Source organism: Phocoena sinus, chromosome 5 (genome assembly GCF_008692025.1).
Source record: "Phocoena sinus isolate mPhoSin1 chromosome 5, mPhoSin1.pri, whole genome shotgun sequence".
NCBI classification, from domain to species: Eukaryota; Metazoa; Chordata; class Mammalia; order Artiodactyla; family Phocoenidae; genus Phocoena; species Phocoena sinus.
Window position 1 is genome coordinate 93,696,734 of NC_045767.1, and position 13,362 is coordinate 93,710,095.

Sequence of the window (13,362 nt, forward strand, 5' to 3'; positions counted from 1 at the left end):
CTCAACCACTGTGCCACCAGGGAAGCCCCTATCCTCACATTAACTCTTGCATGGCAGGCAGGCAGTGCTAGAGACGTGTTTTCTTTGTTTTTGTTCTCCTTTTTTTTCCTTTCAAACACGTTAACAAACGTATTGGAAATTGTTGGGTTTTTCCTTAAGAGACTAGAGGACAGCTGTTTAAACGGCCATGCACCCTATTTGCTCGTTATGGTCAGTCTCTTTCTCCAGAGGTAACTGCTTATTAGCTCCTTAGGTGAGACTCTCCCTTTCCTTCTTACTTTCCGTTTTAAGAAATGAAAACACTGGGAGACTAAGAGAAAGTTGTAAATAAACCCTTCAGATTCTGCAGCCCACGCAAATACTTTCCAAACAGACCTCCCCCGTGGGGCTCACACCTGTGGAGAATGAGGCAGCATTCTTTTCCCCAGAGTCAGGAGCTGGTTCCCAAACTAGTCCTAAAAGGAGCAGAAGAAACATACCTGCTCCTGCCTTTTATATCCTGAAGCCTGTCCTCAAAAGCTGCCTTGCATGGGGGGAGGTAGGTGGGGTGATGAGAGGGTTAATAAAAAGAAATGCCTTGTGACCCCAGGCTTGCCGTGTGACATTTTCCTGCAGGAGTTTATGCCTACTTGGCATCTCATTTAAACTTGGTTCTTTGTATGAGCAGCCAAGGGAAGACAGTGTGCAGCTTCTTCGGGCTTCCTTCTCCCCATCAAATGCTTTTCCCGTCCATGAAATGCACCTTGGGCTCAGTGTTTGCCCCTTTTCTTCAGAGCTAACCTATGTGTCTGTATCCCACTCCAGGCCATTCAGCTGTTCCAGCCGTGAAGAGATGTTGTTGCTCCAACACCATCCCAGCCCTCGTTGCGGGGTTTCGGGCTGCAAAGCAGGTGGTGGTGCCTCCATTCCCGGCAGGGGTCTGGGACCGCTGGACCCTCCAAGGCAGGCCAGCAGAACGCCTTGCCCCCGGCCCCTGCCCTCAGGAGCGCAAGGGCATCTCCCGGACACCAGGGCTGCACCGCCGAGCTCAGCCCTGCCTGCCTCTGGCCCCTTGAGCTACTGCTCACAGGCCGCCGCCGCCCAGCCCTGCACCCCAGCCGGGACCCCCAAAAATGGCGGCCACTGGCCGGCCCAGCCTCCCAGCCCCGAGCGCAGGAAGGAGGAGGGAGCAGGGACGCGGCCCTCCCCGCCCTGGGTGAAGAGGGCCCACGCGGTCCGAGAGGACAGCCTCCCGGAGGACGGCACATCGCCTGGGTGCGCGAGCCCCAAGCACTACCCCAAGCCGCAGGCCCTCCCCAGCCCGAGCAGCACTTCAGACCCGGACACGCCCCTCGGGGCCCCGGGCACTCTGGGCAGGGTCTCCCTCCGGATCTCTGGGTCGGCCCCGCTGGCCTCCCTGCCGCCTCTGGAGGACAACGACGACCAGGTGTTTGACAGGGACCTACGCTCCACCGCCTCTTCCGGCCCCGCCTGCGAAGCGCCGCCCCCGCCCAGCTGGGAAGCCCCGGCCCAGAACCTGGACCGCTTCCCTCCGCCTCCCCCTGAAGCTGTGTGCGCGGAGCAGTGGGACAGCGAGGACTACCGGGAGCCCCACGCCAGGTGAGAGCAGCCCTCCGCCAAGTTAAGGGTCTCCCTCCCCAGGAAGAGATTTCCACACTCCACGCTTCCCAGAGCTGCCTGTGCTGGCCACTGGAGAGCCCTGTGGAGGTTTTTTAACAGGAGCCCAGCTCACGACACTGGCACAGCTGTTCCATTTGTTGACCTTGGTGGTCGTCATTTTAGTAGTCCTTGGGCGCCGAGGTGAGGTTCATTTCTGTGGATGTGGCAGGTTCAAAGAGTCCAAATAAACAGCATCCCTCTTCCCTGCCCAGAGTTCTGAACCCGTTAAGAAATAAGGCAAAAGAAAAAGGCATTCAGAAGACAAAAAAAAATCACTTTTAGTACTGAGAGAGCTGATCCTGGAGAATATGGCTCCTATCTGAGTATAAGTGGGCCTCCTAATACTGAGCCCCAAATTAAACAGGGATGCCCGCCTAGTCACAGGCTGTGCAAGACACACACACAGCAAGCACACGTGTGAACACGCAAGAGCAAGCCTGGAGGTAACCTTACTCTCTAAAGAGGCTGGACTAGGAATGGGCTATGGTCAGCTTCTCTTTGCAGAGTCACTCTCTCTGTCCATAGGAAGGAATAAAAAGTAAGGCTGAAGGTCATTAACGTTTAGGGAAGACCTTTGCTTGGAAGCCAGGAGAATGAGGAAGAGGCATTTCCCAACACATACTCCCTAGGACAGCACTAAAATACATTGTCTGATAGCACCCTTGTCGTAACTTCCCCTAAACACCACCTGTTCCCTTTCACTACCCTCTGTTCACTTTGATAAGAATCAGAGAACAACATTCACCAAAACTGAATTCCTGCTACATCTACCTGCTACATCTACCTGCTACATCTATCCCAACTTCTAGTTTGTTCTCCAGCCTTAAAAAGTCACACAACCTCCCTGTGACCAGCTAGTGGACTTAATTGAAGGCCCTTTTGAACCCTGCCGTTTGTGGGGAATAACAACCCCAGAAACTCCTGATGTGTGTGGGAAGCTGCAGCCCTCATGTGCAAACGTCTCCCTGCCTTCCTTCACCCTCCTGCTGACTCTTCTCTTAACCACTCTCTTTTAATACCCCTAGCAGCTCCGGCAAACTTGCCAAGGTGACAGTTGCCAAGGAAAGGCCCAGCCCTGGTGCAGCCCATTTGGTTGATAGTCAGATACTGGCTTCCAGATCCCAAACTTCCATCAAGAGTTCAGAGGCCAATGAGACCAACCCACCCTCCACCACCGGTGCTCCGCCCCAGCCTGCCGGGTCTCTTAGCAAGCAGCCAAGCCCAGGGCAGCCACCTTCCATCCAGACCCAAAGCCTCAGCCACGACCAAGTCAGTGGGACTCAAAGTTTAGAAGAGAATGTCAGTTCTGGCCCTCAGAAGACCTCAGAAGACATGAGAACAGAGACTCTGGCCAAGGAAATTGTCCACCAAGACAAATCTCTGGCAGACATTTTGGATCCAGACTCCAGAATGAAGACAACTATGGACCTGATGGAAGGTTTGTTTCCACGAGATGCTAATCTGCTGAAGGAAAACAGCATAAAGAGGAAGGCCATGCAGAGAACTGTCAGCTTCCCAGGATGTGAAGCTAAGAGGTAAGTCCCTGGTCATGACCCAAAGAGACTTAAAATTGAACTCCTTCCATGGGGGTGATGATAAGTCTAGAACTGCTCATCTGAGGTTTTCCCGCTTCCAAAGATCCTGACCCCAGACTGACATTCCATCTCAGCCTTAGGGGAATGGCTCTGACCTACCTTGAGTTGTTTGCCCAGCAACAAGTAGTAATAGTAATAGTAATTAGTTTATAACCTATCGTTCACGTTCTCTGCGTCAAGCATCATATTCTTTATGTAAGCATTATCTCATTTAATGTTCGTGAGAACCTTCTGAGATAGCTACTGATTTTATCTCCATTTTACAAATGAGGAAACTGAAGCAGAGAGGAATGAGAACCACGCCCAGCTGAAGTCATAGCACATGTGAGTGATGGTGTCTGCGCGCTCTCAGTGCTTATACAGTGCCCCTAAAAACTCAGCACACGTGCAGCTGCCCATTCTGCCAGAGTTGCCCTTACAGAGCCCCACATGGGTTAGTGCTGAGGGAGGGGCAGGTGGAAGTGGTGAGCACACAGGGGCCTCCCCTCGGCCGAGGTGAACATGGTCTTGTAAAAAGCGTGACAGCCTAGAGAAACAGATTGACTTACTCCGCTGACATTCACCTTTGAAGAGGTAGGGTGGGCGTCTGCTCACATCCTGAACATCAGGAAGGGGCTGAACAGGAGTGCGCCCATGGTCTTGTTCAGCCGTGGGCCTGCACCCGAAGCTCCCTGAGCAGCGCGTTCCCTGTCCTGTAACGTGCATCCCAGCGCCTGCCCACAGCTGGTGAGAGGAACGTGAGCAGTCTGTATTTTTCCTCCTTTTGATTACTCCCGGGTTATTGCAGTATTTTCTTGCATGTTTGATTTCCTTAAGGGACTACTGTGGGAGAGATTTAGAATGGTTTTTATTTTCTTTTAAATTTTCAATGAAAACTATATGGATCAACAGTCCGGAGCTCCAGTTAGTGGCTTCCAGACTACATAAAAGCGGAGAGCATTCCATCTGAATTTGGGCTTGCATTTTAGAAATTTCCAACTGATTCTCGCTAAATTACTAACAGGAACACAGGGGAGGGGAGAAAGGAAAGAACTGCGTGGTACTTACAGGCTATCTGATAGGTTATCGGAGGCTCTCCTGATACAAGCCCTCAGCAGTCACCTTGTCCAGCCCCTCCTTTTTCAGATGTGGCAAACAGAGACTAATTGAGGAGAAGTGACTTATCCAGGGTCATGTGTTTAGCAAACACTTCTTAAGCACCTACAATGTGCAAGGCAATCCACTGGGTATGCGAGGGACCCACAGATGAGTTTCTGTGGATGTGCCAGTCGGTTCACCACGGGTGGTTGTCCTCCAGTCAATCGCTATGGGAAGCCCAAAGTAATTTACAAGTACATGCTTAGAAAAGCATTTCCTGGCATTATCCATGAGAACATAGGTTTAGAAGTGAAATGGTCATGTAGCTTTTGCAGCACTGAGAGCTTCCTAAGGAATTGCAAAAGGATGGCATCGCCATCTTCTGGTAAAAATGAGCATTGTCCTTGTTGTACAGGAGACTGCGCCAATAGCCACTGTGAGGTTTAATCAGATAGATGTCCAAGAAGCCTATTTGTGAGGCAGTGAATATATGTCGGGGTGGGGGGGGACTATATCAGAAGACCTTTTCCCCATCTTTTCAATTAACTGGGTTAATATGACTGTATTGTTTAGAGGAATAACCCCAGCAAGCGGGAAACTAGTAAAAACACCTTTTTGGTGGCTCTTTATTCCATAGTAAAATGATGGTCTAGATGTTAAACAATGTCACAAGACTACCTCTCCTAGAGAACCTAATTATGTCCATAGAGTCATTTATTCAGTGAGTAGGGCTTTACCTATAGAGTATGAAAGGCAGCTTGACTATAGTAAAACAAAGAGCATAGTTATTCAGGTTCCCAACTTCTAGTTTGTTCTCCAGCCTTGAAATCCCCCCTGCCGTGTAATCAGTGAGTAGATTTTACCTCTTGTATCCGTTCACTGTTGACCAGCAAGCTCCAAGTTCCATGCTTACATAGAGCCTCAGGCTTACATGAAAAGGAGAACTGGTAGGTGTGCAAGCAACAATTATAGTAGACGTCAGAAACATTATGGGTAACATGGAAGAGTAGGAAGTAATTAACCTAAAACCTGAGACTTGGGCAGCACCTTGAAAAGGCTTTCACAGTGACTAAGTCGAGGCTCCCTGTTGTCTTTCTGTGAAACAGGGAGTCAGTATCATTCTATCTATCACAAAAGGAGAAACATGCAGAGAGGTTAAATGTCCGTAGTCCTGACTCCCACTCCCCTTCCCAATATTGCCCTTGGTGGTTTTCCATCCCGAGTATGCTGGCTTCAAGAGCCCCACACGTTAGTAGGCAGTCACTAGTAAATACCTATTAGTCCATCCTCACTTCTGGGAAGATACTGAATATAATTTTTTTACACATTTCCGAATGGACAAACGTATGGTGAAATTAAGCTGCGTGTGGCTGTACTTTTTGTTCTTTCTGACCCAGGAGTGAAGACAAGGAAGCAGCGGGCATGTTGGTCAACTGTCCTGTCTACTACAGCGTGTCTGCTCCCAAGGCCGAGCTTCTGAACAAAATCAAAGCTATGCCAGAGGAGGTGAATGAGGAAGAGGAGCCGGCAGACATCAACGAAAAGAAGGTAAGGAAAGAAATGGGGGGCTTCCCTGGTGGCGCAGTGGTTGGGAGTCCGCCTGCCGATGCAGGGGACGCGGGTTCGTGCCCCGGTCCGGGAGGATCCCACGTGCCGCGGAGCGGCTGGGCCCGTGAGCCATGGCCGCTGAGCCTGCGCGTCGGGAGCCTGTGCTCCGCAACGGGAGAGGCCGCAACAGTGAGAGGTCCGCGTACTGCAAAAAAAAAAAAAAGAAATGGGGGCCTTTGTTCTACTCCCCCCAGAAAGATAGTCGAGGTCCTAGCAGGGTTATTGGCCCCTTACAGCAGGAGGGGAAAAGGCCTGTCACATCACCAACCTCGCCAGACCATCACGAGATTCTCGACTTGCAGGGCACTTGGAGCAATTGCCTCACAGCTCTCCTGTTATTTTTGTTTTTACAAATGACAAAAGTGAAGGTTAGAGGGCTTAAGGTATTTCCTACAAGTCACATAGCTGCTTCCTGGTCTAACACAGAGACCCCAACACCGTTCTAAGCAGCTGACCAGCCAATGTCAGTGGTCTGCATAACTTTTATGTTTCATGGTCAAAAGGAAAACTAGAAAACCTAGAAACTCTAAGGAAAGAGAGACCGATTGTCAAAAGACACTTCCAAGAAAAGGAAGTGTTCCTCTTTAGATTTTCCAACTCTCTTTGTCATACCTCAATAAACGGCTTGAAAGCACAGTATTGGAACTTAGTTGTTAGCATTTGCTGCTCCTACAGAAATTTTAAATGTAAAGCATTTTAAGAATGATCATACGCCATGGAGATCTAAGCCTGGCTGTGCCCAAAGGGGAGAAAGTTCTTGCCCGGCTGCTTTCCCTACAGCCCCAGATGGGTTGCCTGCCACTGTGCTCACAGCTCTGCATACAACTCAGGCCTGCATGCTGAAAAGGAAAGGACTCTGTTAAAGCTTGCCTGATGCTGAGCTGGGAATGTAAGGGCTTCTCAGTGGTGCCAATTCCAGGAGAAACTTTCTTACGTGATTCTGTTTTGTTTGTTCTATAATATGTGTCCTAAGCTCTCTTGTTTATGTGTTGGAATGAGACCACAGGATATAGACTGTGGGAGCAGGGAGCAATGGGACAGGAGGATTGAAGGATTTTAGAAGCACCTCCGTCAGTGGTATTCTTCTCCCTTCTACAGTCCCAGCCTCGTTGGGCTCACGGTGCATGGCTGACATGCTGATACAATGCAGCTGCTGTTCGTAACGCATGCTCTCCCAGCCCAATTTCCCCATGTACACGCCTGCTTCATAGCACGCCTCCTGTCTCCCACTTAATGGGATTGGGGGGGAAAACCACCTTGCTATAGTCTGTCTACATTTATCCCAAAGAGGGAGCTATAATAAACACCATTGTAAGTACTAAGTTGCCAGGACATCTTTTTTTTTTTTTTTTGCGGTACACGGGCCTCTCACTGCTGTGGCCTCTCCCGTTGCGGAGCACAGGCTCCGGACGCGCAGGCTCAGTGGCCATGGCTCACGGGCCCAGCCGCTCCGCGGCATGTGGGCTCTTCCCGGACCGGGGCACGAACCCGTGTCCCCTGCGTCGGCAGGCAGACCCTCAACCACTGCGCCACCAGGGAAGCCCTGCCAGGGCATCTTTAACTGAACATTTTACAGTTTTTTGTTGTTTTGTTTTTTTGCACGTAGACATACCCTGCTCTACAGTAGCAGTGTGGCAAACTACTTGTTGCTTTTTCCTCCCCATCTTAATTTTACTTTTTAACTGCTTTTTCATCACTTTATTATCACCCTCTCACTCTGAGGATTATGTGGCAAGAAGTATTTTTAGCCTGAGAACACGAAGGAATAAGAGGATTAGTCCTCACAGGAAATGACAGTAGGTACCATTTGTCAAGCATTTCTTAATCCCGGATGTGGGCTATGGTTTTTTTTACTTAGTGCCTTATTAGCTTCTTTACACAAAACTGCTCTGATGCCAATATTGTCACATTTTACGCTGAAGTAATCAGAGTGAGCCAGGACAAGAAGAGAAGGAGGGGACACTCAAGACAAAGGGAACAGCGTGGGAGAAGAGGTAGTTGTGTGAAAAAACATGGAGAGCGCATACGTATTGAAGAAAGATACTGCCAGGAGGTCTGTTATTTGGGAATGCATTATAAAATAAAGTCTCATGATTAAATTAGAAATTACCAAATTTAGAGAATAACAAAGAAAGGCCATGAATGGCAGGAGACAAGGCTGGGGGGATCCACGGGGGCAGGTCATGGAGGTCACGTGGGGCTTTGTCTGAAATGCCAAAGAGTTTGGATTTTACCGTGTGGTAGTGGAGAACCCTATGAGATTTTTTTGTTTTAAGCAACTACAGGTTTATTAACGTGTAATAGAATTTGTGTGTCACTTGCATTTACATATCTGATCTGGAAAGAGAGAAAATATGCAGGCTTTAATTGATGTCGTTGAAGGCATCTATTAATATATTCAGTGTGAAGTTGAAAATGCAGTTCTCTTCCCAGTATATAACAAGGTTTATGTTCCCTAAGGATGGTTTTAAAACGTGATGCTTGGACAAGATGGTTCTAAGGCAGAGTGTAGCCTTCTACCAACTTCTGCAAAGTAATAATTTGTTGCCTAAGGTTTAAAGTTAGTAAACCTAAGATGTATTTCTACGCGTGAAACTAAGAGTGCATGGAAACTAGAATCCTGATTTATTAATATTTTGAAACTAGCATTTCCAATCAGTTCTACTTTAATATACTTTTTATTTATATATCCTAGATGATGAATTGTAATATTCCAAGTAAATATAAGTATTACTTAAAATATAAAACAATCACTCTCTGAACTTCTGACATACATAAAAATCTAAAGACAGTTTAATACTTAGGGCTTTCAATTCTTTGGCTAAACCTGCCATATCTATTGGCAAAAATCTGCCTCACCAGATCTCATGATTCTCTGTTCTGAAGGCCAAAAGGCTTTGGCTTAGAGACTTAGTGGAATATTTCAAAAGGCAAAAAAATCTGTTATTCCTCAGAACTGGCTTTCCCCACAAGATCATTAGTGACCCACATGGTTCTCAGCTGCCTGTTTCCGTCGCTTTTGCTTTATTCTTAAAGTTTTCCTCTGGTCTGTCTGCTTTTCAGCCTGAAGAACTTCCTTTAGCATTTCTTTTTTGAAGCATTTGTCTGCTGGTGACAGATTCTTTTAGTTTTCCTTCATCTAAGAATGTCTGTATTCTGTTGTCATTTCTAAAGCATTTTTACTAGATATGGAATTCTGGGTTGACTATTCTTTTTCTTTTAGCACTTCAAAAATGTCCCATTTCTTCTTGCTTTCATGGTTTCTGATGAGAAACGCACAGCCGTTGAATACTTGTTCCTCCTATATGCAATGTGTTGCTTTCCTCTGGCTGCTTTCAAATTTTTTATCTTTGATTTTCAACAGTTTGGTTATGATATGTATGGGCCTAACTTTCTTTGATTTATCCTGTTGGGGTTTACTAAGCTTCTTGATTCTGTAAACTTATGTCTTTCTTTCACTAAATTCAGGATGCTTTTAGCCAGTATGTCTTCAAATACTTTTTTACGTGCTAATCTCTTTCCCTCCTTTTGGGACTCCAGTGACACAAATGTTAGACCTTTTGATATTGTCCTGCAGATCTCTGAAACTTTGCTCATTTTTTGTTTTAGGGCTTTTTTATTTTTGATTATTTATTTATTTTGGCTGCTTTGGGTCTTTGTTGTTGCACGCGGGCTTTCTCTAGTTGCGGCGAGCGGGGGCTATTCTTCATTGCAGTGTGCGGGCTTCTCACTGCAGTGGCTCCTCTTGTTGCGGAGCACGGGCTCTAGGCACGCGGGCTTCAGTAGTTGTGGCTCGCAGGCCCTAGAGTGCGCAGTCTTCAGTAGCTGTGGCATGTGGGCTCTAGGGTGCTCGGGCTCAGTAGTTGTGACGCACGGGCTTAGTTGCTCTGCAGCAGGTGGGATCTTCCTGGACCAGGGCTCGAACCCGTGCCCCCTGCATTGGCAGGTGGATTCTTAACCACTGTGCCACCAGGGAAGTCCTGTTACGTTTTTTAATGTTTTCTGTCAGTTCATTCAGATTGGATAATTTCTATTGATCTATCTTCAGTTTCACTGCCTTTCCTGCCTCTATTCTGTCAGTGATTTTTAAAAATTTTTCAGATATTATAGTTTCCAGTTCTAAAATTTCCATTCACTTTTTTTGTCGTGTCTGTCTGTTCATTTCAAGAGTGTTCACTTCCACCGTGGAGCATAGCTACAAAAGCTATTTTAAAGGCTTTTATCGTCCCGTTTGGGTTATCTCAGGGTTAGCACCTGTTGGTTGTCTTCCCCTGAGAGCTGTTCACATTTTACTGGTTCTTTTCCTGCTGGGTAATATTGTACCTGAACATTTTGGGTGTTATGGTGTAAGTCCTGGGTTCTGTGAAAATCCTCTGAAGAAGGATGATTTTTTGTTTTGTTTTAGCAGGCAGCCTAGTTAGGTTCAGGCTACAAGTTCTGTCCCACCTCTGGCTGTTGGTTCCAGTGTCAATTCAGTTTTCAGAGCCTCTGCCATCTTATATGTGACTGTCCTACACGGCACCTTTCAGGGCTGAGCCTGGGACTTGGGTGAGTTGTTCTGTCACAGTTCAGTTCTCAAAGCCGTTGCCGTGCTGCTTTGGGTCTGTCCCGCACACGTGCAGCTTGAGGGTGAGCCCGGACCTAAGGCAGTTCAGACACCGAATTAGGGGGTCTCCTTTTCCTGCTCTCTCCTGTCCAGTATTCCACCTGACCCCCCCCCCCCCACTCCCAGCTCCCAGCGGCCCCTTGACCTGGTCCTCTGGCTAGAAATAGGACAAGTTCTTGTGGTGTCACGGCAGCCTGCACGGCCGTGCCATTCTGCATAGCTGGGACTATCCTCAGTAGAGAAGAATACTGCTGATTCCCCTCACACTCTTCGGTCCATGGGGTCGTTGTCCCCGTTCCTCTGGACAGAAAGAAGGGTGTTCTCTTGGGGTGTTAAGTGCCTGTGCCACCACTGCACCATGCACTCTGCAAGGAGAGTCACTTTGTGGGGCAGGGCTGGGAAACGTGGGGGGGGGGGGGGGGGAAGGAGAGAGGGAAGAAGAAGAAACAGGATTCCCCCACCTGCTTTATCTCACAGAAAGCAGCATTTTTGCTGCCACACCCTCTGTGCAGTTCAGCATTGAGGCTATTTCCAGGGCAGAACCAGAACATAAAAAGGGGAGAAGCAGGAAACTCACCCCTGTTCTGGGTCGTACTTCAGGCGTGGCTCCCCTCCCCGGCGCACTGCCACAGCTAACCTTGCAGAGCCCTCTTCAGGGTCCAGGGGTGTTCGCTGTAGGAGGGAGGGGAGAGAGGCTGGCGTGGACTCCCGCCATCTGGCCACCATCAGTCCCTCTCCCGGGGGTTTACCAGCGGGGAGGGAGATGCGGTGGATTTACATTTAGGGAAGCTGTGCATGCAGCGAGATGGGAGGAAGAGAGGGTAGTTGGGAGGGAGTTACAGCCGCCTGGGCCAGGAAGCAACAAGGCGGGCCTAAGGGAGCTGCGGTAGGAGCAGTGAGAAACAGATGGATTTAGTTTTTTTTTTTTAAAGGAAGCAAAAGGGACAGAATCTGGTAGCAGATTGGACACAGAGCATGGGAGAGAGGAAGGAGGAGGGCTGGCTCCCGAGTTCCTGGCCTCAGTGACTGTGGTAACAGACATAGGAAAAACAAGGGAGGTCATTCAGGGAGGGAGGAGGATGTTTTGTTGAATTTAAAGAAACTTAATAACATTTCTTGTATGTCAGAGATTCCTGTCCCCCAGAACCAAGAGACTGAACAACTTTCTGGTCACAAGCCTTCCCGAGAGGAAATGAGAACCACTCCTGACAGAGAATGTGCTAGAGACTATCTGAAGTGGCAGTGAGGCCCCCGCAACCTTTCTGCTTTGATAGATAGGTCACACAACGTGGGATGCAGGTTTTCCGGTCCTTCCCAGAGAAACCTCCCTGTATCACCCCTAGGCATTTTCATCTTATTCTGTCCTTCCTTGTCCCCTGAAGCCCCAGAGTACACATCCGCTCCTGTACAGACAGGCTTCTGGTTCTTCTGCCCCTGTTGATGTCTTTGAAAACCAAAACAGCAGGTGACCCCGCTGTCCTGGGAGCGCACAAGGACCACCACACCTGCACACCTCGTATCAAGGGGGTAGCGGCCAGCACGTGCTGTGAGGAAAGAGACAGCAAGGATCCAAACTAAATCAGCTCCTCATTTCTGAAGAAGATGGCAGAGTAGAAGGGTGAGCTCACCTCCTCTCTCGGAAACACTGCAGTCACAACCAACTGCTGGACAGCCATCCGCGAAGAAGACTGGCACCTACAAAAAAAAGATACTTTACGTTCAGAGACACAGAAGCAGCCACAACAGCACGGTAGGAGGGGAGCTTTCGCGACATAATCAAATCCTATACCCACTGTGGGGGGGACCCACAGACCGGAAAATAATTATATCGCAGAGGTTCTCCCGTAAGAGTGAGAGTCCTGAGCCCCACGTTAGGCTCCCCGGCCTGAGGGCCTGGCATCGGGAGGAGGAACCCCCAGAGCATTTGGCTTTGAAGGCCAGCAGGGCTCGTTTGCAGGAGCTCCACAAGGCTGGGGGAAACAGAGACTCCACACTTGGAGGGTGCACGTAAGGTTTCACGTACACTGGGACACAAAACAAAGCAGTAACTCCACAGGAGCCTGGGCTGGATCTACCTACGAGTCTTAGATGGTCTCCTGGGCAGCAGGGGTCAGCTGTGGCTCACTGGGGGCAGCAAGGACACTGGTGGCAGAGTTCCAAGAGAAGAATGATCGGCCTGAGCTCTCCGGGAGGTTGCCATTTTGGCATCAAGACCTGGTGCTACCCAGCAGTCTGCAGCCTCCAGTGCTGGAACACCTCAGGCCAAACAAGCAGCAGGATAGGAACACAGCCCCATCCGCCAGCAGATAGGCTGCCTAAATGTGTACTGAGCTCACAGCCACCTCTAAACACCCCTTGACGTGGCCCCGACCGCCAGGGGAACAAGACCCAGCTCCCCCCACCAGTGGGCAGGCACCAGTCCCTCCCAACAGGAAGCCTGCTCAAGCCCCAGGACCAACCTCATCCACCAGAGGGCAGACGACACCAGAAGCAAGAGGAGTTCTGATCCTGCAGCCAGTGGGAAGGAGACCCCAAATAACAGAAAATTAGACAAAATGAGATGGCAGAGAAATATGTTCCAGACAAGGGAACAAGATAAAAAAAAAAAAAACCCACAGGAACAACTAAATGAAGTGGAGATAGGCAACCTACCTGAAAAAGAATTTAGAGTAATGATATCAAAGATGATTCAAAATTTCAGAAAAAGAGTGGAGGCACAGATCAAGATGAGACAAGAGATGTTTAACGAAGAGCTAGAAGATTTAAAGAACAAAGAAACAGAGACGAACAATACAATATCTGGAATGAAGAATACAC

General features: G+C 48.7%; 1 protein-coding gene across 6 annotated transcripts in view; it reads left to right on the forward strand.

The window, feature by feature from the left end:
• Positions 1 to 13,362, forward strand: part of SHROOM3 (shroom family member 3) — a 311,495-nt gene that overhangs the window by 288,637 nt on the left and 9,496 nt on the right. For 5 of the 6 annotated variants that reach the window (XM_032632338.1, XM_032632340.1, XM_032632339.1 and 2 more), the window contains 3 exons: positions 805 to 1,599; positions 2,685 to 3,194; positions 5,729 to 5,879. In XM_032632338.1, coding sequence (XP_032488229.1) covers positions 805 to 1,599; positions 2,685 to 3,194; positions 5,729 to 5,879 — 1,456 coding nt within the window. The remainder of the gene's footprint in view (positions 1 to 804; positions 1,600 to 2,684; positions 3,195 to 5,728; positions 5,880 to 13,362) is intronic. The other variant, XM_032632342.1, reaches the window with a different exon arrangement.